Source organism: Oncorhynchus masou, chromosome 11, assembly GCF_036934945.1.
Source record: "Oncorhynchus masou masou isolate Uvic2021 chromosome 11, UVic_Omas_1.1, whole genome shotgun sequence".
Taxonomy (NCBI): Eukaryota; Metazoa; Chordata; class Actinopteri; order Salmoniformes; family Salmonidae; genus Oncorhynchus; species Oncorhynchus masou.
Window position 1 is genome coordinate 16,643,331 of NC_088222.1, and position 27,995 is coordinate 16,671,325.

The following is a 27,995-nucleotide window of genomic DNA, read 5'->3' on the forward strand; positions in this document are numbered from 1 at the left end:
TATGGAACGAGTATGTGGGTATTCAGAATAAAATTGGCACATCAAATATAGGTAATGTAATTACATTTTATTCAAATATTCAACCCCTTATTATAACTTAAATATTATGGTGATGTAGGGCTATAGTGAGTAGCCTATTTCCACCTATTTTTCCGAATATGTGTACATGATAAGCATGCAAATTGAAAGCTGTTGAATTAAATAGTCCAAAAACGGATAAATGTTGATAAACTGTCAGCCATACATATCACTGTCTCGAGCGTCTTAACCATCTCCCTTTAAAAGCAATTCCAGTGATGGCTGACAGAGATGCGCTCGTACACAGCCATAATCGATAGACGAATGCAGGTACCCTGCCTTCATGCACAAGCACTCTGTCGCGCAACCTGGTCTCAGAGCACTTTGTATTATTCTGTACGTAAATCCGAGGTTTATTAATTTGTGGATGTCCACCATCCATTTCGTATATGTTAAGAATTGAAATTCGTATGGTATGTTACGATTTGAAATTTGTCTGATATGTTACGATTTTGCAATACATATGTTCTGTTGTGAATTTCAATTTGTTGTGGCTAATGTTAGCTAGGCTAGGGGTTAGGGTTAGGTTAAGGTTCGGGTTAGGAGAAAGGTTAAAGGGTTAAGGTTATGGGAAGGATTAACTAACATGCTAAGTAGTTGCAAAGTAGCAAACAAGTAGTAAGTAGGTGCAACATTTCTAATTAGTAAAAAATCTAAAGTTGTTCATGATGAAATTCGAAGGCGTAACCTTTGGGTTGCTAGACGTTTGCATTATATGACCACCCACCCACCCAGCCACCCCAACCAACTACCCTCCTTTCGTTTGAAGTAAATGTCTTATTTAAACACAACAAACATAACATATTGTATTTATTCGATTGTCCCGGATTTACATTCACTATGTTACGTCTAGTCTATGAGAACAGGCTGTGTCGCTACATCGCCACGCATTCTGACTCCACGGTGCTGTCTCTCTTATTTCGATCTCCATCAGTACTACGTATGAAGAAGAATCACCACGACAACGGTTTGCTCCTCAAAACATCTGGAGCACAACGTTTGACCATGCAGAGACCGTCGCTCTGCCCCTAAGAAAGAGACGAGAGAGGCAGCACCAGGACCGAACACTTGACACCTTGCTTCACGGCATCGATATGCAGTGGTGTGATACCAATTCTGCGGAGACAGGGATTGCGCATTCGTGATCAACTGTAGTCTCATTCGTGGTGCCAAACTGATTCATTTGGCTATAAGGTGGGGGTGGGGGGTGGGAGGCGGGGGGATTCATAATATCCAGATTTGATCAATAGCCTACGGTACTGTGTGATATCGTTGGACCTGCGATGGGCTACAACGTAGGGGGATATGGAATGGCTCGCTCGAGAATCTTTATCGTGTTGATGGGGTTGTTGAGGTTTAGCTCTGCTTGCCCTGCATCCTGCACTTGCAGCATCTCAAGGCTTGTTTGTATCGATCCTGACCCAGGGATCGAGGATTTCCCTATCCTTACGTTAGATGACATGGAAATGGACATCAACATCACCGATATGTAAGTAAAATGAATGGCTACACCATTGTAGACATGGTAAAGCCTACAATGAACTGCACAATAGTATAAAGGTTAACGTTTTTAAGCACACCAATGTCAGATTGCTAAAACAAATACATAATAAAAGGGGTGTCTACTATGCCATGCAGGCTGTTAAACTCTCATGTTTCTCAGTTTTGTATGGAAACAACAAGCAACAACAAGCAAAGATAATAGTGTGGGATAATTATCATGCAAAGGAGAGTTTTGTGCTTGTGATTGAGTGTGTGTGACTGTGTGTGTGAGCTTGCGTGTCGGGTGGTGTGGGTGCGCGCTGTTTGGAATATTTGAATTCGGATATTTTCCTCTAGAAACCAGGCCCATGCAGTGATAGTGGAAATTATATTATGGAGGATTATGGCACGATGTCTGCCGTGGCCCCAAAATACAGGGACTGTGGGAAGAACGAAAAAAAACACGACGGAAAAATGTCAGATAATATTATGGACTCCAATCTATGTCGCCCCAACAAAATTCCCAACGTAGCAATGGACTATGGAGTGGTTCTTTCCAATATCAAACAGGTACAGTGCCTTCAGAAAGTATTCAGACCCCTTGACTTTTTCCACATTTTGTTACGTTACAGCCTTATTTGAAAATGAATTAAATATATGTTTTTCCAATCTACACACAATACCCCATAATGACAAAGCAAAAACAGGTTTTTAGACATTTTTACACATTTATTAAAAATTAAAATAGAAAGAAATTTCTATGACACTTGAAATTGAGCTCAGGTGCATCCTGTTTCCATTGATAATTCTTTAGATGTTTCTACAACTTGATTGGAGCCCACTTGTAGTAAATGCAATTGATTGGGCATGATTTGGAAAGGTCCCACATTTGGCAGTGCATGTCAGAGCAAAAACCAAGCCATGAGGTCGAAGGAATTGTCCACAGAGCACTGAGACAGGATTGTGTCAAGGCACAGATCTGGGGAAGGGTACCAAACAATGTCTGCAGTATTGAAGGTCCCCAAGAACAGTGGCCTCATCATTCTGAAATAAAATAAATTTGGAACCACCAAGACTCTTCTTAGAGCTGTCTGTCTGGCCAAACTAAGCAATCGGGGGAGAAGGGCCTTGGTCAGGGAGGTGACCAAGAACCCAATGGTCACTCTGACAGAGCTACAGAGTTCCTCTGTGGAGATGGGAGAACCTTCCAGAAGGTCAACCATCTCTGCAGCACTCCACCAATCAGGCCTTTATGGTAGAGTGGCCAGACAGAAGCCACTTATCAGTAAAAGGCACATGACAGCCCGCTTGGAGTTTGCCAAAAGTCACCTAAAGACTTTTAGGCCATGAGAAACAAGATTCTCAGCTCTGAAACCAAGATTGAACTCGTTGGCCTGAATGCCAAGCATCACATCTGGAGGAAACCTGGTACCATTCCTATGTGATGCATGGTGGTGGCAGCATCATGCTGTGGGATGTTTTTCAGCGGCAGGAACTGGGAGATTAGTCAGGATCGAAGCAAAGATGAACGGAGCAAAGTGCTCAGGACCTCAGACTGGGGCAAAGATTCACCTTCCAACAGGACAACGACCCAATGCACACAGCCAAGACAACCCAGGACGGGCTTCGGGACAATTCTCTGAATGTCCTTGAGTGGCCCAGCCATAGCCCGGCATTGAACCTGATCGAACATCTCTGGAGAGACCTGAAAATAGCTGTGCAGCGAGGCTCCCCATCCAACCTGACAGAGCTTGATAGGATCTGCAGATAAGAATGGGAGAAACTCCCCTAATACAGGTGTGCCAAGCTTGTAGTGTCATACCCAAAAAGACTCAAGGCTGTAATCACTGCCAACGATGCTTCAACAAAGTACAGAGTAAATGGTCTGAATACTTAAGTAATTTTGATATTTCATTTTTTATTTTTTTTAAAATTACCTTTATAAAAACCTGTTTTTGCGTTTTCATTATGGGGTATTGTGTGTAGATTGATGAGGAAAAATGTCAAGGGGTCTGAATACTTTCCGATGGCAGTGTATGTAGCTCAAGGTCACAGTGGTATGTGTATAAGACAGTTTGCTTGCCATTTATTAGGCTTAGGCCACAATTTTTTGAATTGCCAGAGGTGCACGGGGTGAAGTCTGTATAGAGAAGATAGTCTATAGTCCTTACCACTGAAAGTTGTTGGTGATAGTGAATTGTATCAGGCTTGTTATTGCAGCATATGTAGGCCTGTAGATTTGCCATATTTCAGTACAGTATGTCTAAACAATACATGTATATTCAGGCTCATATCATTCTCAGAGTAAGATGTAGCCTAGTGTAGAGTACTGTAGATTAGTGTGCCTGTCACGTACATGGCTCCTAAACAAATCCAGATAGTGAGCAAACTATCGACACCAGCATGCAGGTGCCAAACATCTAGACAGGGTGGTGTTTTATTTAACTGTCTTGTCCGAAACCCTGTCCACCTTCCTTACTTTAATCAAAGGAAAACCTTCATTGATGACGGTCTACGGGCATGTCACCTTGGCATACAAGGCATTCTCATTAAAGATTGAAAATGTAACATCTAGTTAATTCTAAACCACCATCACCCATCCAGGAGTTGTGTACTCTAGCATGAAGATGTATCTATCATCTTAGCTGTTCTAGTCAGTAGATAAAGTATTTGGAGGAGTATCTGAAGAGACACCAGTTTCTACCACTATCAAAACAGTTCAGAATCCTGTAAAACTGCCCAACGTGGGCATGATGGCCAAATACTCAGATATTTCCATATGTTTGAAAATACTATCCATTTATTGCCCCTGTATATCATCAGACACTAAAGTCCTAAAAATGGCTTGAGGTGTACTTTTTAAACCTTGGTGAAGGTCTATTGACCAACACGTTGCTTTACCATACATTGTGGACCATACAAGAATGTCAGTGTGCTGGAGTTTCTTTATGAAGAATTTTGAAAGGGAGTGCTATTTAAAATACTAATTTAGGGACAAGAACATGTGAATGTACTTTATTTATAATAATAATAATTTGTAAATGTTGTATTTCAATTTTACAGATACATTGCAAATCAAAATCGACTATTTGACATTAATGATAACAGCTTGAAGTACTACTCGAATCTCAGAAATCTGTAAGTATTAGTACTACTCAAATGCTATTGTAGCATGTTATGGAATATGTCATGGCCAAAGGTTTTGAGAATGACACAAATATTAATTTCCACAAAGTTTGCTGCTTCAGTGTCTTTAGATATTTTTGTCAGATGTTACTATGGAATACTGAAGTATAATTACAAGCATTTCATAAGTGTCAAAGGCTTTTATTGACAATTACATGACGTTGATGCAAAGAGTAAGTATTTTCAGTGTTGACCCTTCTTTTTCAAGACCTCTGCAATCCACCCTGGCATGCTGTCAATTAACTTCTAGGCCACATCCAAATCAAATCAAATTGTATTTGTCACATACACATGGTTAGCAGATGTTAATGCGAGTGTAGCGAAATGCTTGTGCTTCTAGTTCCGACAATGCAGTAATAACCAGCAAGTAATCTAACTAACAATTCCAAAACTACTGTCTTATACACACAAGTGTAAGGGGATAAAGAATATGTACATAAAGATATATGAATGAGTGATGGTACAGAGCAGCATAGGCAAGATACAGTAGATGGTATCGAGTACAGTATATACATATGAGATGAGTATGTAAACAAAGTGGCATAGTTAAAGTGGCTAGTGATAGATGTATTACATAAAGATGCAGTAGATGATATAGAGTACAGTATATACGTATACATATGAGATGAATAATGTAGGGTATGTAAACATTATATTAGGTAGCATTGTTTAAAGTGGCTAGTGATATATTTTACATAATTTCCCATCAATTCCCATTATTAAAGTGGCTGGAGTTGAGTCAGTGTGTTGGCAGCAGCCACTCAATGTTAGTGGTTGCTGTTTAACAGTCTGATGGCCTTGAGATAGAAGCTGTTTTTCAGTCTCTCGGTCCCAGCTTTGATGCAGCTGTACTGACCTCGCCTTCTGGATGATAGAGGGGGGAACAGGCAGTGGCTCGGGTGGTTGCTGTCCTTGATGATCTTTATGGCCTTCCTGTAACATCGGGTGGTGTAGGTGTCCTGGAGGGCAGGTAGTTTGCCCCCGGTGATGCATTGTGCAGACCTCACTACCCGCCTTACAGTTGTGGGCGGAGCAGTTGCCGTACCAGGCAGTGATACAGCCCGCCAGGATGCTCTCGGTTGTGCATCTGTAGAAGTTTGTGAGTGCTTTTGGTGACAAGTCGAATTTCTTCAGCCTCCTGAGGTTGAAGAGGCGCTGCTGCGCCTTCTTCACGATGCTGTCTGTGTGGGTTGACCAATTCAGTTTGTCTGTGATGTGTATGCCGAGGAACTTAAAACTTACTACCCTCTCCACAATCAACTCCTTAGTTTTGTTGACATTGAGTGTGAGGTTATTTTCCTGACACCACACTCCGAGGGCCCTCACCTCCTCCCTGTAGGCCGTCTCGTCGTTGTTGGTAATCAAGCCTACCACTGTTGTGTCGTCCGCAAACTTGATGATTGAGTTGGAGGCGTGCGTGGCCACGCAGTCGTGGGTGAACAGGGAGTACAGGAGAGGGCTCAGAACGCACCCTTGTGGGGCACCAGTGTTGAGGATCAGCGGGGTGGAGATGTTGTTGCCTACACTCACCACCGGGGGCCGGCCCGTCAGGAAGTCCAGTACCCAGTTGCACAGGGCGGGGTCGAGACCCAGGGTCTCAAGCTTGATGACGAGCTTGGAGGGTACTATGGTGTTAAATGCCAAGCTGTAGTCGATGAACAGCATTCTCACATAGGTATTCCTCTTGTCCAGATGGGTTAGGGCAGTGTGCAGTGTGGTTGAGATTGCATCGTCTGTGGACCTATTTGGGCGGTAAGCAAATTGGAGTGGGTCTAGGGTGTCAGGTAGGGTGGAGGTGATATGGTCCTTGACTAGTCTCTCAAAGCACTTCATGATGACGGAAGTGAGTGCTACGGGGCGGTAGTCGTTTAGCTCAGTTACCTTAGCTTTCTTGGGAACAGGAACAATGGTGGCCCTCTTGAAGCATGTGGGAACAGCAGACTGGTATAGGGATTGATTGAATATGTCCGTAAACACACCAGCCAGCTGGTCTGCGCATGCTCTGAGGGCGCGGCTGGGGATGCCGTCTGAGCCTGCAGCCTTGCGAGGGTTAACACGTTTAAATGTTTTACTCACCTCGGCTGCAGTGAAGGAGAGTCCGCATGTTTTCGTTGCAGGCCTTGTCAGTGGCACTGTATTGTCCTCAAAGCGGGCAAAAAAGTTATTTAGTCTGCCTGGGAGCAAGACATCCTGGTCCGTGACTGGGCTGGTTTTCTTTTTGTAATCCGTGATTGACTGTAGACCCTGCCACATACCTCTTGTGTCTGAGCCGTTGAATTGAGATTCTACTTTGTCTCTATACTGACGCTTAGCTTGTTTGATTGCCTTGCGGAGGGAATAGCTGCACTGTTTGTATTCGGTCATGTTTCCAGTCACCTTGCCCTGATTAAAAGCAGTGGTTCGCGCTTTCAGTTTCACGCGAATGCTGCCATCAATCCACGGTTTCTGGTTTGGGAATGTTTTAATCGTTGCTATGGGAACGACATCTTCAATGCACGTTCTAATGAACTCGCACAACGAATCAGCGTATTCGTCAATGTTGTTGTCTGACGCAATACGAAACATATCCCAGTCCACGTGATGGAAGCAGTCTTGAAGTGTAGAATCAGCTTGGTCGGACCAGCGTTGGACAGACCTCAGCGTGGGAGCTTCTTGTTTTAGTTTCTGTCTGTAGGCAGGTATCAGCAAAATGGAGTCGTGGTCAGCTTTTCCGAAAGGAGGGCGGGGCAGGGCCTTATATGCGTCGCGGAAGTTAGAATAACAATGATCCAAGGTTTTGCCAACCCTGGTTGCGCAATCGATATGCTGATACAATTTAGGGAGTCTTGTTTTCAGATTAGCCTTGTTAAAATCCCCAGCTACAATGAATGCAGCCTCAGGATGTACGGATTCCAGTTTGCAAAGAGTCAAATAAAGTTTGTTCAGAGCCATCGATGTGTCTGCTTGGGGGGGAATATATACGGCTGTGATTATAATCGAAGAGAATTCTCTTGGTAGGTAATGCGGTCGACATTTGATTGTGAGGAATTCTAAATCAGGTGAACAGAAGGATTTGAGTTCCTGTATTTGTATCTTGACTGATGGCAGCCCATTCTTGCATAATCAATGCTTGGAGTTTGTCAGAATCTGTGGGTTTTTGTTTGTCCACCTGCGTCTTGAGGATTGACCAGAAATTCTCAATGGGATTAAGGTCTGGGGAGTTTCCTGGCCACGGACCCAAAATATCGATGTTTTGTTCCCTGAACAACTTAGTTATCACTTTTGCCTGATGGCAAGGTGCTCCATCATGCTGGAAAAGGCATTGTTCGTCACCATGGTTGGGAGAAGTTGCACTCGGGGGATGTATTGCTACCATTCTTTATTCATGGCTGTGTTCTTAGGCAAAATAGTGAGTGAGCCCACTCCCTTGGCTGAGAAGCAACCCCACACATGAATGGTCTCAGGATGCTTTACTGTTGGCATGACACAGGACTACTGATGGTAGCGCTCAACTTGTCTTCTCCGGACAAGCTTTTTTCCTGATGCCCCAAACAATCGAAAAGGAGATTCACCAGAGGAAATTACTTTACCCCAGTCCTCAGCAGTCCAATCCCTGTACCTTTTGCAGAATATCAGTCTGTCCCTGATGTTTTTCCTGGAGAGAAGTGGCTTCTTTTCTGCCCTTCTTGACACCAGGCCATCCTCCAAAAGTCTTCGGCTCACTGTGCGTGCAGACGCACTCACACCTGCCTGCTGCCATTCCTGAACAAGCTCTGTGCTGGTGGTGCCCCGATCCCACAGCTGAATCAACTTTAGGAGACGGTCCTGGCACTAGCTGGACTTTCTTGGGCGCCCTGAAGCCTTCTTCACAACAATTGAATCGCTCTCCTTGAAGTTCTTGATGATCCAATAAATGGTTGATTTAGGTTCAATCTTACTGGCAGCAATATCCTTGCCCATGAAGCCCCTTTTGTGCAAAGCAATGATGACGGCACGTGTTTCCTTGCAGGTAACCATGGCTGACAGAGGAAGAACAATGATTCCAAGCACCACCCTGTTTTTGAAGCTTCCAGTCTGTTATTCGAATTCAATCAGCATGACAGTGATCTCCAGCCTTGTCCTCATCAACACTCACACCTGTGTTAACGAGAGAATCACTGACATGATGTCAGCTGGTCTGTGGCAGGGCTGAAATGCAGTGGAAATGGTTTTTGGGGGATTCAGTTCATTTTCATGGCAAAAGGGGACTTTGCAATTAATTGCAATTCATCTGATCACTCTTCATAACATTCTGGAGGATATGCAAATTGCCATCATACAAACGGAGGCAGTAGACTTTGAAAATTAATATTTGTGTCATTCTCAAACCTTTTAGCCACAAATGTAGAGTAGGTTATGCTGAACTTTGTTAATGTGTAATTGACTTTTAAAAAGTTCTCTCTTTCTAAATCTCCCTCTCTGAACCAGAACTGTGACAAATACGGGACTGACTTCTATCTCATCAGAAGCCTTTTTCAACAATACAAGACTTCAATATCTGTAAGTGCTGTAGTCTTTGATTGATCCTCTGTTTGGTGTTTTTCTTCTCATCCTTCTCCTCACAGATTTAGTTAATGTACTCTCAAAGAGAAAATCTAGGGGCCACAAGCCAGTCAAAAACAATTAAGCCAAGTTCATATTATAGGGAAGTAGATTTTTACTATTTACCTCACACTGAAGTCATGACTTCTAGTTGTGTGGTAATTATGGTCCAGATCTGCATGGATTGGCATGATGATGTATAGTCGAAGGAGTTGGCTCAAGCACATAACGATCTGGGACCAGGGCATGGTAAGGCTCATGACTGGGTAACAGGACAACAAGCTCAGCAAACAGTGAGGAACATTATGTTTAACTGAGCTGTGTGATCACTGACAATAGAGATCCTATTAAATTACTAGAGCTATGTCATTAAACCAAAAAAGTTCCAGAATAGGGTGAAAATGGCAGCCATATTGGTCAGGAAGGAATCCAAACCAGTCTAATTAGAATGAATGGCAGTAGAGGCATAATCCTGATTTGACTTATGCAGGAAAATAAAAGTAAGACATGATATATAAGAAATGGTGTAATCAAATCAAATCAAATCAAATCAAATTTATTTATATAGCCCTTCGTACATCAGCTGATATCTCAAAGTGCTGTACAGAAACCCAGCCTAAAACCCCAAACAGCAAGCAATGCAGGTGTAGAAGCACGGTGGCTAGGAAAAACTCCCTAGAAAAGCCAAAACCTAGGAAGAAACCTAGAGAGGAACCAGGCTATGTGGGGTGGCCAGTCCTCTTCTGGCTGTGCCGGGTAGAGATTATAACAGAACATGGCCAAGATGTTCAAATGTTCATAAATGACCAGCATGGTCGAATAATAATAAGGCAGAACAGTTGAAACTGGAGCAGCAGCACGGCCAGGTGGACTGGGGACAGCAAGGAGTCATCATGTCAAGTAGTCCTGGGGCATGGTCCTAGGGCCGCGGTTCAGTTGAAACTGGAGCAGCAGCACGGCCAGGTGGACTGGGGACAGCAAGGAGTCATCATGTCAGGTAGTCCTGGGGCATGGTCCTAGGGCTCAGGTCCTCCGAGAGAGAGAAGGAGAGAATTAGAGAACGCACACTTAGATTCACACAGGACACCGAATTGGACAGGAGAAGTACTCCAGATATAACAAACTGACCCCAGCCCCCGACACATAAACTACTGCAGCATAAATACTGAAGGCTGAGACAGGAGGGTCAGGAGACACTGTGGCCCCACCCGAGGACACCCCCGGACAGGGCCAAACAGGAAGGATATAACCCCACCCACTATGCCAAAGCACAGCCCCCACACCACTGGAGGGATATCTTCAACCACCAACTTACCATCCTGAGACAAAGCTGAGTATAGCCCGCAAAGATCTCCGCCACGGCACAACCCAAGGGGGGCGCCAACCCAGACAGGATGACCACATCAGTGAATCAACCCACTCAGGTGACGCACCCCCTCAGGGACGGCATGAGAGAGCCCCAGCAAGCCAGTGACTCAGCCCCTGTAATAGGGTTAGAGGCAGAGAATCCCAGTGGAAAGAGGGGAACCGGCCAGGCAGAGACAGCAAGGGTGGTTCGTTGCTCCAGAGCCTTTCCGTTCACCTTCCCACTCCTGGGCCAGACTACACTCAATCATATGACCCACTGAAGAGATGAGTCTTCAGTAAAGACTTAAAGGTTGAGACCGAGTTTGCGTCTCTGACATGGGTAGGCAGACCGTTCCATAAAAATGGAGCTCTATAGGAGAAAGCCCTGCCTCCAGCTGTTTGCTTAGAAATTCTAGGGACAATTAGGAGGCCTGCGTCTTGTGACCGTAGCGTACGTGTAGGTATGTACGGCAGGACCAAATCAGAGAGATAGGTAGGAGCAAGCCCATGCAATGCTTTGTAGGTTAGCAGTAAAACCTTGAAATCAGCCCTTGCTTTGACAGGAAGCCAGTGTAGGGAGGCTAGCACTGGAGTAATATGATCAAATTTTTTGGTTCTAGTCAGGATTCTAGCAGCCGTATTTAGCACTAACTGAAGTTTATTTAGTGCTTTATCCGGGTAGCCGGAAAGTAGAGCATTGCAGTAGTCTAACCTAGAAGTGACAAAAGCATGGATTAATTTTTCTGCATCATTTTTGGACAGAAAGTTTCTGATTTTTGCAATGTTACGTAGATGGAAAAAAGCTGTCCTTGAAATGGTCTTGATATGTTCTTCAAAAGAGAGATCAGGGTCCAGAGTAACGCCGAGGTCCTTCACAGTTTTATTTGAGATGACTGTACAACCATTAAGATTAATTGTCAGATTCAACAGAAGATCTCTTTGTTTCTTGGGACCTAGAACAAGCATCTCTGTTTTATCCGAGTTTAAAAGTAGAAAGTTTGCTGCCATCCACTTCCTTATGTCTGAAACACATGCTTCTAGCGAGGGCAATTTTGGGGCTTCACCATGTTTCATTGAAATGTACAGCTGTGTATCATCCGCATAGCAGTGAAAGTTAACATTATGTTTTCGAATAACATCCCCAAGAGGTAAAATATATAGTGAAAACAACAGCGGTCCTAAAACGGAACCTTGAGGAACACCGAAATTTACAGTTGATTTGTCAGAGGACAAACCATCCACAGAGACAAACTGATATCTTTCCGACAGATAAGATCTAAACCAGGCCAGAACTTGACCGTGTAGACCAATTTGGGTTTCCAATCTCTCCAAAAGAATGTGGTGATCGATGGTATCAAAAGCAGCACTAAGGTCTAGGAGCACGAGGACAGATGCAGAGCCTCGGTCCGATGCCATTAAAATGTCATTTACCACCTTCACAAGTGCCGTCTCAGTGCTATGATGGGGTCTAAAACCAGACTGAAGCATTTCATATACATTGTTTGTCTTCAGGAAGGCAGTGAGTTGCTGAGCAACAGCCTTTTCTAAGATTTTTGAGAGGAATGGAAGATTCGATATAGGCCGATAGTTTTTTATATTTTCTGGGTCAAGGTTTGGCTTTTTCAAGAGAGGCTTTATTACTGCCACTTTTAGTGAGTTTGGTACACATCCGGTGGATAGAGAGCCGTTTATTATGTTCAACATAGGAGGGCCAAGCACAGGAAGCAGCTCTTTCAGTAGTTTAGTTGGAATAGGGTCCAGTAAGCAGCTTGAAGGTTTAGAGGCCATGATTATTTTCATCATTGTGTCAAGAGATATAGTACTAAAACACTTGAGCGTCTCTCTTGATCCTAGGTCCACGCAGAGTTGTGCAGACTCAGGACAACTGAGCTTTGAAGGAATACGCAGATTTAAGGAGGAGTCTGTAATTTGCTTTCTAATAATCATAATTTTTTCCTCAAAGAAGTTCATGAATTTATCACTGCTAAAGTGAAAGTCATCCTCTCTTGGGGAATGCTGCTTTTTAGTTAGCTTTGCGACCGTATCAAAAAGGAATTTTGGATTGTTCTTATTGTCCTCAATTAAGTTAGAAAAATAGGATGATCGAGCAGCAGTAAGGGCTCTTCGGTACTGCACGGTACTGTCTTTCCAAGCTAGACGGAAGACTTCCAGTTTGGTGTGGCGCCATTTCCGTTCCAATTTTCTGGAAGCTTGCTTCAGAGCTCGGGTATTTTCTGTGTACCAGGGAGCTAGTTTCTTATGAGAAATGTTTTTAGTTTTTAGGGGTGCAACTATGTAATAAAATTATTGTCAACCTAAAAGTGTAATGTAATTATAAATGCAGTTTATATGGGTTATATATCAATTTTCTATATAGATAGCCTCTAAAAATATGTAAACAGGCCATAAATGTCTACATTTTTGTTTTCTTGGAAAGCTGAGTGCTATTATATGATGCAATATCAGTACTTGTTGCATTTACAACTTGTCTAAATCCTACCATCAACAGATTTCAGCCTGTGAATGACTGTGGATTGACTGCATTGTTTGATTGGAATGTTGGCGTATTGGCAGTTAATTCATTAAAATGTATGGAAGTGGCCTTCCAGGTGGCGCAGTGGTTAAGAGCGCTGTACTGCAGCGCCAGCTGTGCCACCAGAGACTCTGGGTTTGCGCCCAGGCTCTGTCGTAACCGGCCGCGACCGGGAGGTCCGTGGGGCGACGCACAATTGGCCTAGCGTCATCCGGGTTAGGGAGGGTTTGGCCGGTAGGGACATCCTTGTCTCATCGTGCACCAGCTACTCCTGTGGCGGGCCGGGCACAGTGCGCGTTAACCAAGGTTGCCAGGTGCATGGTGTTTCCTCCGACACATTGGTGCGGCTGGCTTCCAGGTTGGATGGCGCTGTGTTAAGAAGCAGTGCGGCTTGGTTGGGTTGTGTATCAGAGGACGCATGACTTTCAACCGTCGTCTCTCCCGTACAGGAGTTGTAACGATGAGACAACATAGTAGCTACTAAAAACAATTGGGGAGAGAAAAAGGGGTAAAAATAAAAACTAAAATAAAAAAGATGTATGGAATCATTGGGAACCTGAGTTGTGCAGCGGTCTACGGCACTGCATCTCAGTGCAAGAGGCATCACTACAGTCCTTGGTTATAATCCAGGCTGTATCACATCCGGCTGTGAGTCTCATGGGGCAGCGCACAATTTGCCCAGCGGTTTCCGGGTTTGACCGGGGTAGGCCGTCATTGTAAATAAGAATTTGTTTTTAACTGACTTGCCTGATTAAATATATGTATCTTTTTTAATTCCTCTAAAAGCATCTGGCTCGCTAGCTACAGTGTGGATAAATTCTTAAACTTCATTATTTTACACAGGGGTTGGAACCAGTTCAGGGAACAGAAGCAAAAACCTGAAAATAAAGGAAGGAACAGAATCAGAAAAGGGAACGAAAGTGCTCTATACTGTTCCGGAACAGAACCGTCATTTGAAAAGCATGGGAACCAGTTAATAACTTTATTTTATGTTCTGGGCATTTTTTTTCTTCAGTCCCACAAATAATGCAACAAGGCACCTATGCCAAAGCCCTCATACCGTCACACATAAACTTATTCCAGTGTCTGCCTGCCAGCTGTAAATCATTGCCTATATGTGTGTGTGTAGGCAACGTGCCCCTCTCCCTCTGAAGTATAGGTTACTGTAGCCTACTCATGGCGTTACAAGCGTGATTAAGAAATTAGAGAGGGATTTTTAATTGGAGAAGAATGGATGAACCTTTTCATCCATTCACATTGGATTTATTAACTACAAAAAGGTAAGACTTTAGAAGCTTTTCATTTAGAAGGTTTTTAATTCTGGTGCCGCTCTGCACACACAAGCATGTTCACTAGCTAGCTAGCACTGGTCCAACTTTCAGAGGTTCAAAGACATTCAATGTTCCTCTAAAGAAGCCACTCCTTTGTAGGTATAATACTGTGGCCCTCAATTCAGATAAAGCATGTCATACCAAGATGGCCACTATTTCAAGCCCCCCACCCCCCTGGAACAGTGGAATGGAACAAAAAAAGAATGGTTCTGTTCAGAATGAATCTATTGGTAAATAGTTTTGGTTACAACCCCTTACACAATATGTTTTCAAATCACTGGAAAACCACAGTTGACCAACTCCCTGACCAAAATGGCTGACCTTTATCCCATCATTAGAAGGTTCAAGTCCATTCTAGTATTCTAATTACTAAATCTATGTTACTGCCAATCAAGGAAATAATTCTAATCAGTAGGAGAGGCGTAAGGGAGGAAGGAGTCCTGTCCGCACAATGCAAAGATAATGGCTGGACGATCGAAACCATACTTTTTCATGCATAGTTAAACTGTACAAGGTGCAACATTTGAAAGGTGATAGAGCAAATAGAGCAAGTGTTCCAACATCACATACTGTTTTGTTGTAGCGACACACTGGTTATATAAATTGATTGTATTATTTATGTTTGACCTACATGAGTTGTTTCATTGTAACCTTTATGATGTATTACTTTGACTTGTAGGAATCTGAGAGACAATAACTTGTCAACACTGTCCTGGAGGACATTCATAAACTTAAACATGACATCTTTGTAAGTACCTATCTCTATTTACTATGTTATGGGACTTATGTTATAAATAAAATGCCAATAAATATGTGATAGGAAGTATTTGAGCGTACTGTGTGTGTGTGTGTGTTAATGCTCAGTTTTTTTCCCCTCTAGTCCTCTCCTGTCTGGTAACCCTCTGGAGTGTGTATGTGAGAACATGTGGATCAAACTGAGGCTGCAAGAGGACATTGACAGTTCAGAAAGTCAACAGCTGAAATGCATAGACGACCTTGGAGTGAGGAGGGCCATCTCCAGATTAATTCTCCCTGATTGTGGTAATGCCAACGAGAGAGAGAGAGAAAGAGAGAGAGAGAGAGAGAGAGAGAGAGAGAGAGAGAGAGAGAGAGAGAGAGAATGGTTGCAGAGAATGTGTGCGCACAACCAGAGAAAAAGAAAAAGACCACCTATACTCCACACATGGAGACACATACAAAGCTCTCCCTCACCCTCCATTTGGCAAATCTGACCATAATTATATCCTCCTGATTCCTGCTTACATGCAACAATTAAAGCAGGAAGCACCAGTGACTATGCTTGAGGCAAATAACACTGAAACATGCATGCGAGCACCAGCTGTTCCAGAAGACTGTGTGATCACGTTCTGCGCAGCCGATGTGAGTAAGACCTTTAAACAGGTCAATATTCACAAGGCCGCAGTGCCAGACGGATTACTAGGATGTGTACTGCGAGCATGCATGACTCCAACACCATCATTAAATTTGTCAATGACACAACAGTGGTAGGCCTGATCGCCGACAATGACGAGACAGCATATTGGGAGGATGTCAGAGAGCTGGCCGGGTGATGCCAGGACAACAACCTCTCTCTCAACGTGATCAAGACAAAAGAGATGATTGTGGACTACAGGAAAAAGAGGACCGAGCATGCCCCCATTCTCATTGACGGGGCTGCATTGGAGCAGGTTGAGAGCTTCAAGTTCCTTGGTGTCCACATCGCCAACAAACTAACAAGGTCCAAGCACACCAAGACAGTTGTGAAGAGGGCATGACGAAATCTCTTTCCCCTCAGGAAACTGAAAAGATTTGGCATGGGTCCTCAGATCCTCAAAAGGTTCTACAGCTGCACCATCGAGAGCATCCTGACTGGTTGCATCACTGCCTGGTATGGCAACTGCTCGGCCTCTGACCACAAGGCACTGCAGAAGGTAGTACTTACGGCCCAGTACATCACTGGGGCTAAGCTTCCTGTCATCCAGGATCTTTATACCAGGCGGTGTCAGAGGATGGCCCAAAAATTTGTCAAAGACTCCAGCCACCCTAGTCATAGACTGTTCTCTCTGCTGCCGCATGGCAAGCGGTACCGGAGCACCAAGTCTAGGTCCAAGAGGCTTCTAAACAGCTTCTACCCCCAGGCCATAAGACTCCTGAACATCTAATCAAATGGCTACCCAGACTATTTGCAGTGCCACCCCCTCTTTACACCACTGCTACCCTCTGTTGTCATCTATGCATAGTCACTTTAATAACTCTACCTATATGTACATACTACCTCAAATAACCGGTGCCCCCACACATTGACTCTGTATCGGTACCTGTGTATAGTCTTGCTATTGTTATTTCACTGCTGCTCTTTAATTACTTGTTACTTTTATTTCTTATTCTTATCTGTATTTTTTAAAACTGCATTGGTTAGGGGCTTGTAAGTAAGCATTTCACCTGTTGTATTCGGGCATGGGACTAATACATTTTGATTTGATTTGTACAGTAAAACAACGTTGTTAAAAGTTCTGTTTACGTTTGTCTCACAGAGGCTCCCGCAGTGGAGGTCAGTCCCTCTATCGTCACAAAGACGGAGGGAAGTGATGTCACAGCAGTGTGCAGTGCAACAGGGTCTCCTGCCCCTGAGATCACGTGGAATTTGGACACCATCTTCACCAGCTATGAGGTGAGATGATGTTCTTTGTTTTGGTATATTATGAAGGCACAATCCTCTGACTGTTACTAGAGCTAGGATGATGAGGCCATGTTGGCATGGAATAACTCCTGGCTTTATATGTAACTGAACCACATGACACTACATTTGATTCATTATTTTACATGAAACTTGTCACAAGTTTTTACATTTCAATACATATATTATGAAAAGCAATATCTAATTGTATTATAATAATAGCAGTACATTATTCCATACTTTTAGAAGGTGTTTTAGAACTTACAGCATTTAACATTTTAACTCCAGATTTTTCACTATGATCACAATGATATGTTAACTGTATCTACAATGTATTATATGTAACTATTAATAATACTACTAATTATTGCGCTAATAATGATAAATGTATTTACAGGTCAATGTCTTGGAGCTGGAAAGCAATCTGACACTGTCAGGTCTCTCGCCTTCGGACAACGGCAGAGTGATCACTTGCAATGTGGAGAACGTAGTCGGCCAAACTGAGGCTTACCTCCAACTCAACATCCTCTGTAAGGACGTGTTCTGTTGTGTTGAGTACATGTGCCTTTTTTATTTACATTTTATTCTGGCACTGTGGTTGCAAAATGTAAAATGTCATTTTCACAGATGATACTACAGTGTTTTTTCCTGGATCTATAGCATCCTTATATTTGTGGTCTACATTCTGAAAGACTTCGTCTGGTGACTCTGTGTCCTTACTGAAAATAATATTTCTCACTTCTCCTTTAGTACTGTCCACTATCCCTCAACAATCTGTTTGACTCTACATGTCTTCCTGTCACATTGCCATACTCTTCTCCTCCTGTTCAGCTCCTGGTTGCCCTCAATGCCTTACCATACCATACCCTCCCCCCATCCCTCCCACGACACTCCTCCAGACCTCCTTCCACGTGTCTAGCACCCACTCCCAGTATCCTGTGACTATTCTTCCTTTCCTGTTCCTGTTGTCTGTCAGTTTGCCCCACTATCCTGGAGCTGCTGGAGCCATTGAGACTCCACCACTGGTGTATCCCTTTCAGTGTGACCGGGAACCCCAAGCCCGAGCTGCAGTGGTACCACCAGGACCAGGAGCTCCACGAACAAGAGTATATCAAGACTGAGATCCACAAGAGCCTTGGAAGCGTTCACCACGGCTGCCTGCAGCTTGCCAACCCGACTCACATCCACAACGGGCAGTATACGCTGGTGGCCAGGAACGAGTTCGGGGAGGACCAGAAAGTAATTGACGCCCACTTCCTGCTCCCGCCAGACGAGGGCGACTATCCCTCAGGTCTCACTCCTGTTTCATTTATAGTTACTGCAATTCTATATAAGATGTTATATAATGGATATAAGCGGTTTTGTACACTCTCTGAAAAAAAGAGCGCTATGTAGAACGACCTGTCCCCGTAGGACCTGAAAGAAGTTTTCAGATAGAACAGATCAGTTTCCAGTTTCCAGATCGGGTCAGATAAAACCCTTTTTGGTTACAAATAGCATCCTTTCAAGGGTTTTATTTGGAACCAGATATTCTATGTGGAACCAAAATAGTTCTATACGACCTGAAGTCTCCTACGGGGACAAATGGTTCTACATGGCACTCTGTTTTTCTGAGAATATACTGTTTTCTGTATAGCATAGTGTATGTAACGGATGTGTATGCATAACACGGCAACTCCCCTTTTCACTTTTTTCAGAACAGCCATATTACCCTTGTAAGTATTTCTTTAGACGTTGAATTTTACTAAGAATTATCATTCTAAAATTTGCTGTTACAGAGACATGTATGTATGCGTTTTTCTCTTGACATGGCATGAAGTTTAAGAGTTTAGGGATAATGACAGATTGACGATTCCTGCCTTGTTATCATTTCAATGTCCTCTGTCCACTGCTCGTCCTGTGCTGTGGGATATCGTCACCATGCTGGTCCCTAGACACCACTGGTAGGTGCTTTAACTTTGAAATCCTGTGGTCAACTTTACGTGACGAAGCTAACACATCTTTAATACTGTACATATCCCAACCAGACAGTATTTTCAGCGTTTGAGAGGAAATTAGATTAGATCATGTACTTCAATGTAAATGTTTGTATGCTTAATGCTATTTTCATTCTGTATTAAATATGTATTTTTCTCTCAGACTCACCACTACCCCCAATAGACGACAGTGTTGCAGTAAGTTAACATACACGCCATCATTTGTCATGCATGGTTATTTATATACAGTACTATAATGTAGTGCACTGATATTGGCAGGTATTTTATGTTGTCGAATGGTGTTTTCCCAGGTGTACGTAGTGGTGGGAATCGCTGGTGTGGCATTAATTGTATGTGTTCTGATGGTGATCATTCTGAAATACGGAAGAAACTCTAAGTTTGGGATGAAGGGTAAGCTTTTCTCTTTAATCTCAATTGAGTTGTTTTCCAGACCTGTATTAAGACTTGCAGGACTCAGTTGGATTCCCATTTAAATGATAATGAACATTGTGCACATTTCTACAGTATATTTAGTCCCACCACATTGCAGCTTAAGTTTTGCCACATAACAACATACAGAAGTCAAACAAACATGAAAAAGACCTCTCACTCCTGTCATAATTATATTTCCTCCCACTGGGCTCCTCCACCTCCTCCTCAGGCTCCTCCTCCTCGGTCATCAGTAACGATGATGACTCTGCCAGTCCTCTTCATCACGTCTCAAACGGCAACAACACCCCGTCATCCTCGGAGATGAGCCACGATGCGGTGATCATTGGAATGACAAAGATCCCTGTCATCGAGAACCCGCAGTATTTCCGCCAATCTGGCAGCATGCTGAAATCGGACACATGTGAGTTACCGTGCCGCCAAGTCCTGCTGGTGGCGTAACCTAGTATTTTTCTGATAAATCCATGACAGGGACACTGTGACTGGACTGTCTTCTCCATCCACTTCCTGTCTGATGTTACCATGGCGATGACTTTGGTTGACCTCTTGCCGTGTGACCTGCAGTTAATGCTGTAGTATCAGACTGTACCGTAGAGAGGCTATCACTCAGTGGAGGTTGCTGAGGGGAGGACGGCTCATAATAATGGCTGGAATGGAGTCAATGGAATGGCATCAACCACATGTGATACCATTCCATTGACTCCATTCCAGCCATTATTATGAGCCTCCCCTGCTATCACTGGACATACATTCTGACCATAGATAGCTTTGGTAAACCCAGACAAACACATCTGACTTTTGCACTTGTTGCCCTGTGAGAAATGTAGTTCTGTTAATGGCTACCATAACGCCTACCATAATGGCTACCAAACTGGTCTGACAAGCAAACAGTACATCATTCTATTTTCGTCTGTGGATATCCTCTAAACAGCAGTAGACTAGGGCTGTTGCTATAGCTTCAGTGTATGTAATGAGTAGGGCCAGGAGGTTTTCTTCACCTCTTGACCTGACTAATTATAACTAGGGCCAGGAGGTTTTCCTGGTCAGTTCACCCTTCTTAATAGGCCTTGTATGGGCCTTGGGCAGCAGATAGCCTAGAGCATTGGGCCAGTAACCGAGCCGACAAGAAGAAAAATATTTCAATGTGCTCTTAACCGTTCTTTGTTCCAGGGGCGCCGAAATACTATGGCTTACCCTGTAAAACAAAACATTTCACTGCACCTATCCGGTGTATTTGACAAAACATCCTTTTTTTCATAGCCTAACTGTGTCTCTCTTTACATCCCAGTTGTCCAGCACATCAAGAGACACAACATTGTGTTGAAGCGTGAGCTGGGAGAGGGGGCCTTTGGGAAGGTGTTTCTGGCTGAATGCTACAACCTGACTCCAGATCAGGACAAGATCCTGGTGGCTGTCAAGGTAAAGTACGGCCCTCCACGCAGTTATTTCAAACTATCAACATACACTTTACAAAAGTCAAATAATGAAACAATGGGTCTTTTGTTCTGGCTTTGATATAAAAAATTGCAGTTTGTGCTTTTCATTGTGCATTGTTTTGGATAATAGTACCACAAACTAATATCTCTTTGGATTTAATTGAACTTTGTAGGAAGGAGACTTTGAAAAAAATCAACAATCCCAGCAATCAATTATTATAATGATGTGTGCATGTGTACCCATGCACACACATCCCTGTCCTCCTCAGACGTTGAAAGAGGCCAGCGAGAGCGGCCGTGCTGACTTCCACCGGGAGGCGGAGCTGCTGACCAACCTGCAGCACGAGCACATCGTCACCTTCTACGGCGTGTGTGTGGACAGCGACCCGCTCATCATGGTGTTCGAGTACATGAAGCACGGCGACCTCAACAAGTTCCTCAGGTACCGACCTGTGTCCCGATGTCTACCTGTGTCCATTCTTCCTGTGTCTGTATTGAATAGAAAGAAATAAGACGTGTACCAGTCAAAAGTTGGGACACACCTACTCATTCAAGGATTTGTCTTTATTTGGACTATATTCTACATTGTAGAATAATGGTGAAGACATCAAAACTATTAAATAACACATACGGAATCATGTAGTAACCAAAAAAAGAGGTAAACAAATCAAAATATATTTGAGATAAAGTAGCCACCCTTTTGCTTGATGACAGTTTTGCACACTCTTGGCATTCTCTCAACTAGCTCCACCTGGAATGCTTTTCCTACATATGCTGAGCACTTTTTGGCTGCTTTTCCTTCACCCTGCGGTCCAACTCATCCCAAACCATCTTAATTGGGTAGAGGTTGGGTGATTGTAGAGGCCAGGTCATCTGATGCAGCACTCCATCACTCACCTTCTTGGTCAAATAGCCTTTACACAGCCTGGAGGTGTGTTGGGTTATTGTTATGTTGAAAAACAAATGATAGTCTCACTAAGAGCAAACCAGATGGGATGGCGTATCGCTGCAGAATGCTGTGCTAGCAATGCTGGTTAAATGTGTATTGAATTCTAAATAAATAATTGACAGTGTCACCAGCAAAGCACCATCACACATCATCCTCCATGCTTCACGGTGGGAACTCCACATGCGGAGATCATCCGTTCACATACTCTGCATCTCACAAAGTCACGGCGGTTGGAACCAAAAATCTCAAATTTCGAATCATCAGACCAAAGGACAGATTTCCAACGGTCTAATGACCATTGCTTGTGTTTCTTGGCCCAAGCAAGTCTCTTCTTATTATTGGTGTCCTTTATTTTTTCATTTATTTATTTATTTAACCTTTATTTAACCAGGTAGGCTAGTTGAGAACAAGTTCTCATTTAACACTGCGACCTGGCCAAGATAAAACAAAGCAGTGCGACACAAACAACAACACAAAGATAAACATGGAATAAACAAACATACAGTCAATTATACAATAGAAAAACAGTCTATATACAGTATGTGTAAATGAGGTAGCATAAGGGAGGTAAGGCAATAAATAGGCCATAGTGGCGAAATAATTACAATATCGCAATTAAACACTGAAGTGATAGATGTGCAGAAGATGAGTGTGCAAGTAGAGATACTGGTGTGCAAAGGAGCAAAATACATAACAGTATGAAGATGAGGTAGTTGGATGGTCTATTTACAGATGGGCTATGTACGGGCACAGTGATCTGGGAGCTGCTCTGACAGCTGGTGCTGAAAACTAGTGAGGGAGATATGAGTCTCCAAATTCAGTGATTTTTGCAGTTCGTTGCAGTCATTGGCAGCAGAGAACTGGAAGGAAAGGTAGCCCGAAGGAGGAATTCCCTTTGGGTCGACCAGTGAAATATACCTGGTGGAGTGCTTGCTGTGAGCTGAGCTGAGGCGGGGCTTTACCTAGCAACGACTTATAGATGACCTGGAGCCAGTGGGTTTGGTGATGAATATTTTATTTATTACCCTTTATTTAACTAGGCAAGTCAGTTAAGAAGAAATTCTTATTTTCAATGACGGCCTAGTGGGTTAACTGCCTGTTCAGGGGCAGAACGACAGCTCGGGGGTTGTCAGCTCGGGGGTTTGAACTTGCAACCTTCCGGTTACTAGTCCAACGCTCTAACCACTAGGCTACCCGTCCGCCCCAGTGAGGGTGAGGGCCAGCCAACGAGAGCATGCAGGTTGCAGTGGTGGGTAGTATATGGGGCTTTGGTGATAAAACGGATGGCACTGTGATAGACTGCATCCAATTTGCTGAGTAGAGCTATTTTGTAAATGACATCGCCAATGTCAAGGATCGGTAGGATGGTCAGTTTTACGAGGGTATGTTTGGCAGCATGAGTGAAGGATGCTTTGTTGCGAAATAGGAAGCCAATTCTGTGGAAGGAGAGTTTACAGTCTAACCATACACCTAGGTATTTGTAGTTGTCCACATATTCTAAGTCAGAACCGTCCAGAGTAGTGGTGCTGCACGGGCGGGCACGTGTTGGCAGCGATCGGTTGAAGAGCATGCATTTAGTTTTACTTGCATTTAAGAGCAGTTTGAGGCCACGGAAGGAGAGTTGTATGGCATTGAAGCCCGTCTGGAGGTTAGATAAGTGTCTAAAGAAGGGCCAGAAGTATACAGAATGGTGGCGTCTGTGTAGAGGTGGATCAGAGAATCACCAGCAGCAAGAGCGACATCATTGATGTATACAGAGAAAAGTGTCGGCCTGAGGATTGAACCCTGTGGCACCCCCATAGAGACTGCAGAGCACAATGACACAATGACACACTGAGCTCAGTCTGAGAAGTAGTTGGTGGAGAAGTATTAGATACTTTGTAGTCATGTTGGGCGAGTTGGAACCGGTGTATTTCTGAATGAAACGCGCCAAATAAATTTACATTTTGGGGATATAAAGAAGGAATTTATCTAACAAAACGACCATTCATTGTGTCACTGAGAGATTTGAGATTGCAAAAAGAAGATCTTCAAAAGTAAGGCATTTATTATATGGCTATTTCTGACGTTTGTGTCGCACCTGCCTGGTTGAAAAATTATTTTCATGTGTTTGTATGCGGGTCGCTGTCCTCAGATAATCGCATGGTCTGCTTTCGCCGTAAAGCCGTTTTGAAATCTGACACAGCGGCTGGATTAACAAGGAGTTAAGCTATATTTTCATGAATGTTGAATATTGATATTCCTGTAGTTTCCTTGGGCACCAAGGAAAATCTTCAGATTACAAAGTTATAATTTCCTAATATAACTTTTCAGATATTTTAATATCTGATCAATTAGTCTTCTAATGAATGAATTATTCTTTACCTCACGTTAGTCTCATTACAAAGGTCGTAAGTTGTTGGTTATCTGCCCGAACCCAGCCTTCAATATGAATCATCCATACATCAATTGTCTTCATCATTTATTTACTAACTAACTAAATCACAGAAATGCATAACAAACAACAATATATATGGTTACAAGGAAATGATAAGGGGAAGTGGGTATGGACTGAGAAGGCCGGGAAAGACAAGTGACACTACACAGTTGATAATTATAATAATTTTGCACATGAATTCTCACTTATTCGAGAATAATTACAATCAATATATATATTTACGCTCAGTGTGTCATCATGATCTCTGTAGGAATCGTTTGTCTTTTTGTTGGAAAGTTAATCTGAACTTCTCTTTGCATCCCTGGAGTCTTTCGTGGTTAGAATGGATACTTCAGAGTCCCATTCAGAAATCTTCTTATAGAATAGATGTTTCGGCGGTTGTCGGTCTTCACGTTCAGTCGACATAAATTCTAGCTACAGACTAGTAATTAGTATCGCAGATTTGCTCTTATTCTGTCGGTATCGATAGTCTCAGAGTTGAACCATTTCCACCGGTGTAGCCAATGCTCCACGTGGTTTGGTCAGGAATTCAACAACCAAGGAATGCATGGTCTCTACTCAAACCTTAGCCCTCTCGGTAATCGAGGTACGCTTGGTCTGAAGTAGGCTTCTCCAGGTGGGGTTTATATTTGGAACAGAAGAAGAAGGCTGTCCCATGACGCCAGATCAATGTCTATGCTCATGGGGCGGGCCAATGACTTAGTTAAATTTTAAAGGGAATTGGATTCTCTTTCATTAAACAGTTTAAAAGCAATCCCATATCCGAGAGCGTAATCATAGCCTCAAGCTCATTATTTTGAAAATCTGAGATGACAGTGTTGTTAACAAAAGGCTAAGCATGTGAGCCAATATATTTATTTCATTTCATTTGCGATTTTCATGAATAGTTAATGTTGCGTTATGCTAATGAGCTTGAGGCTATGATTACGCTCCCGGATACGGGATTGCTCGACGCTAGAGGTTAACTATTCATGAAAATCGCAAATGAAATGAAAGAAATATATTCACTCACAAGCTTAGCCTTTTGTTAACAACACTGTCATCTCAGATTTTCAAAATATGCTTTTCAACCATCGCTACACAAGCATTTGTGTAAGAGGTATTGATAGCTAGCATAGCATTAGCCTAGCATTCAGCAGGCAACATTTTCACAAAAACAAGAAAAGCATTCAAATAAAATAATTTACCTTTAAAGAACTTCGGATGTTTTCAATGAGGAGACTGTCAGTTAGATAGCAAATGTTCAGTTTTTCCAAAAATATTATTTGTGTAGGAGAAATCGCTCCGTTTTGTTCATCACGTTTGGCTAAGAAAAAACCCCTGAAAATTCAGTCATTACAACGCTGAACTTTTTTCCAAATTAACTCCATAATATCTACAGAAACATGGCAAACGTTGTTTAGAATCAATCCTCAAGGTGTTTTTCACATATCTATTCGATGATAAATCATTCGTGGCAGTTGTGTTTCTCCTCTGAAGAAAATGGAAACATGCACGCAGCTGGAGATTACGCAATAATTTCGACGGAGGACACCAAGCGGGCACCTGGTAAATGTAGTCTCTTATGGTCAATCTTCCAATGATATGCCTACAAATACGTCACAATGCTGCAGACACCTTGGGGAAACGACAGAAAGTGTAGGCTCATTCCTGGCGCATTCACAGCCATTAAAAGGAGACATTGGAACACAGCGCCTACAGAATCTGGGCCATTTCCTGTTTGAAATTTCATCTTGGTTTTGCCTGTAGCATCAGTTCAGTGGCACTCACAGAAAATATCTGAGAGAGAGAGAGAGAGAGAGATTAAAAATATAGATTAAAAATATAGATTAGATATAGATTAGATATAGATTAGATCCAAAGAGGGCCACGTCATGACAGTTAGGACCGTGAGCGTGGCTGAGGTGCACCCATGACCAGCTCGGAAACCAGATTGCATAGCGGAGAAGGTACGGTGGGATTCGAAATGGTCGGTGATCTGTTTGTTAACTTGGCTTTCGAAGACCTTAGAAAGGCAGGGTAGGATAGATATAGCTCTGTTGCAATTTAGTAGTAGTTTCTTTGCAGCAATACAACCATGAATGCCTGATCCACGCAGTCCTCTCTGAATATTTGATTTTGAGATGTGTCTGTTGAACTCTGGAGCATTTATTTGGGCTGACATTTCTGAGGCTAGTAACTGTAATGAACCTGTCCTCTGCAGCAGAGGTAATTCTGGGTCTTTCTTTCCCACGGCGGTCCTCATGAGAGCCAATTTCATCATAGCTCTTGATGGTTTTTGCGACTGCTATCTTCTGTATACCATTTGTTTAACACTTTTTTTGGTTACTACATGATTCCATATGTGTTATTTCATACATTCATGACTTTCCTTGTTATTTTACAATGTAGAAAATAGTAAAAATAAAGAAATATCCTTGAATGAGTAGGTGTGTCCAAACGTTTGACTGGTACTGCATGTTAGTTTGATGGTGATACTGTATTTGAATTAAAACTGGAGAACTCCATTTCAATGCAAGCATATGAGTTTGCACTTATCCTTTGCTGTAGTCAGCTGTAGGTAACTATAGTTTGCATTGTGTCTGACCCACCTGTGTTGTGCAGGTCCCATGGTCCTGATATGGTGCTGATGGCTGATGGGCAGCATAGCCTGATGGTGGAGCTGACCCAGTCCCAGATGCTGCACATCGCCCAGCAGATTGCTGCAGGCATGGTCTACCTGGCCTCCCAGCACTTTGTCCACAGAGACCTGGCCACACGCAACTGTCTAGTGGGAGAGAACCTGCTGGTCAAGATTGGGGACTTTGGAATGTCCAGGGACGTGTACAGTACCGACTACTACAGAGTGAGTCTCATACATACATACATACATACATACATACATACATACATACATACATACATACATACATGCAAATTCTATAATCTGCATATACATGCTGTTTCCATGGTTATAGGGGGCAACAGTGCAAATTGCACTGGCAGTTTTTTCCCTGAGCAAGGAGTTCATGGTTGACTTTGCGTTAACACTGCAATGCAAATTTTGCTGTGAATTCTACTACACTATTTTAAGGCAAGTCTGTTTTTTTACTGTTCTTAAAATACCAAGATTTCATGAAAACTCCCCTCCAGTATCTAACCCATTTCACATATTGTGAGGAAAAAATAATCTACCATAGCGGCTAGCCCGATCTGTTTCTGCTTTACCCAACTTTATTGTTGTTGTAATGCTGCACTGGGATTGGCTAGTTAAAGCACAAACCAATTTGGTGACCAGGCTAGCTGTTACTATCTAGTCTACACTAGCAATAGTATGAGCAATAGTATAAACAGCCACTAGAGATTCTGGGTTAGAGTCCAGAATCTGTCGCAGCCGGCCGCGACCGGGAGACCCATGCCATGGGGCGGCGCACAATTGGCCCAGCGTCATCCGGGTTAGGGGAGTGTTTGGCCGGCAGGGTTGTCCTTGTCCCATCGCGCACTAGCGACTCCTATGGCAGGCCGGGCGTAGTGCACGCTGACACGGTCAGAAGGTGCACGGTGTTTCCTCCGA

General features: G+C 43.2%; 1 protein-coding gene across 1 annotated transcript in view; it reads left to right on the forward strand.

Moving 5' to 3' along the window:
* The first annotated feature begins 1,317 nt into the window (after positions 1-1,317).
* Positions 1,318-27,995, forward strand: part of LOC135548208 (BDNF/NT-3 growth factors receptor-like) — a 32,875-nt gene continuing 6,197 nt past the window's right edge. The window contains exons 1-16 of the mRNA XM_064977563.1: positions 1,318-1,567; positions 4,624-4,698; positions 9,193-9,264; positions 15,197-15,265; positions 15,398-15,558; positions 17,052-17,188; positions 17,592-17,724; positions 18,171-18,485; positions 18,892-18,909; positions 19,129-19,137; positions 19,334-19,368; positions 19,482-19,581; positions 19,832-20,023; positions 20,909-21,039; positions 21,326-21,498; positions 27,047-27,287. Of these exons, the coding sequence (XP_064833635.1) occupies positions 1,362-1,567; positions 4,624-4,698; positions 9,193-9,264; positions 15,197-15,265; positions 15,398-15,558; positions 17,052-17,188; positions 17,592-17,724; positions 18,171-18,485; positions 18,892-18,909; positions 19,129-19,137; positions 19,334-19,368; positions 19,482-19,581; positions 19,832-20,023; positions 20,909-21,039; positions 21,326-21,498; positions 27,047-27,287 (2,067 nt within the window). The 5' untranslated portion in view covers positions 1,318-1,361. The remainder of the gene's footprint in view (positions 1,568-4,623; positions 4,699-9,192; positions 9,265-15,196; positions 15,266-15,397; positions 15,559-17,051; positions 17,189-17,591; positions 17,725-18,170; positions 18,486-18,891; positions 18,910-19,128; positions 19,138-19,333; positions 19,369-19,481; positions 19,582-19,831; positions 20,024-20,908; positions 21,040-21,325; positions 21,499-27,046; positions 27,288-27,995) is intronic.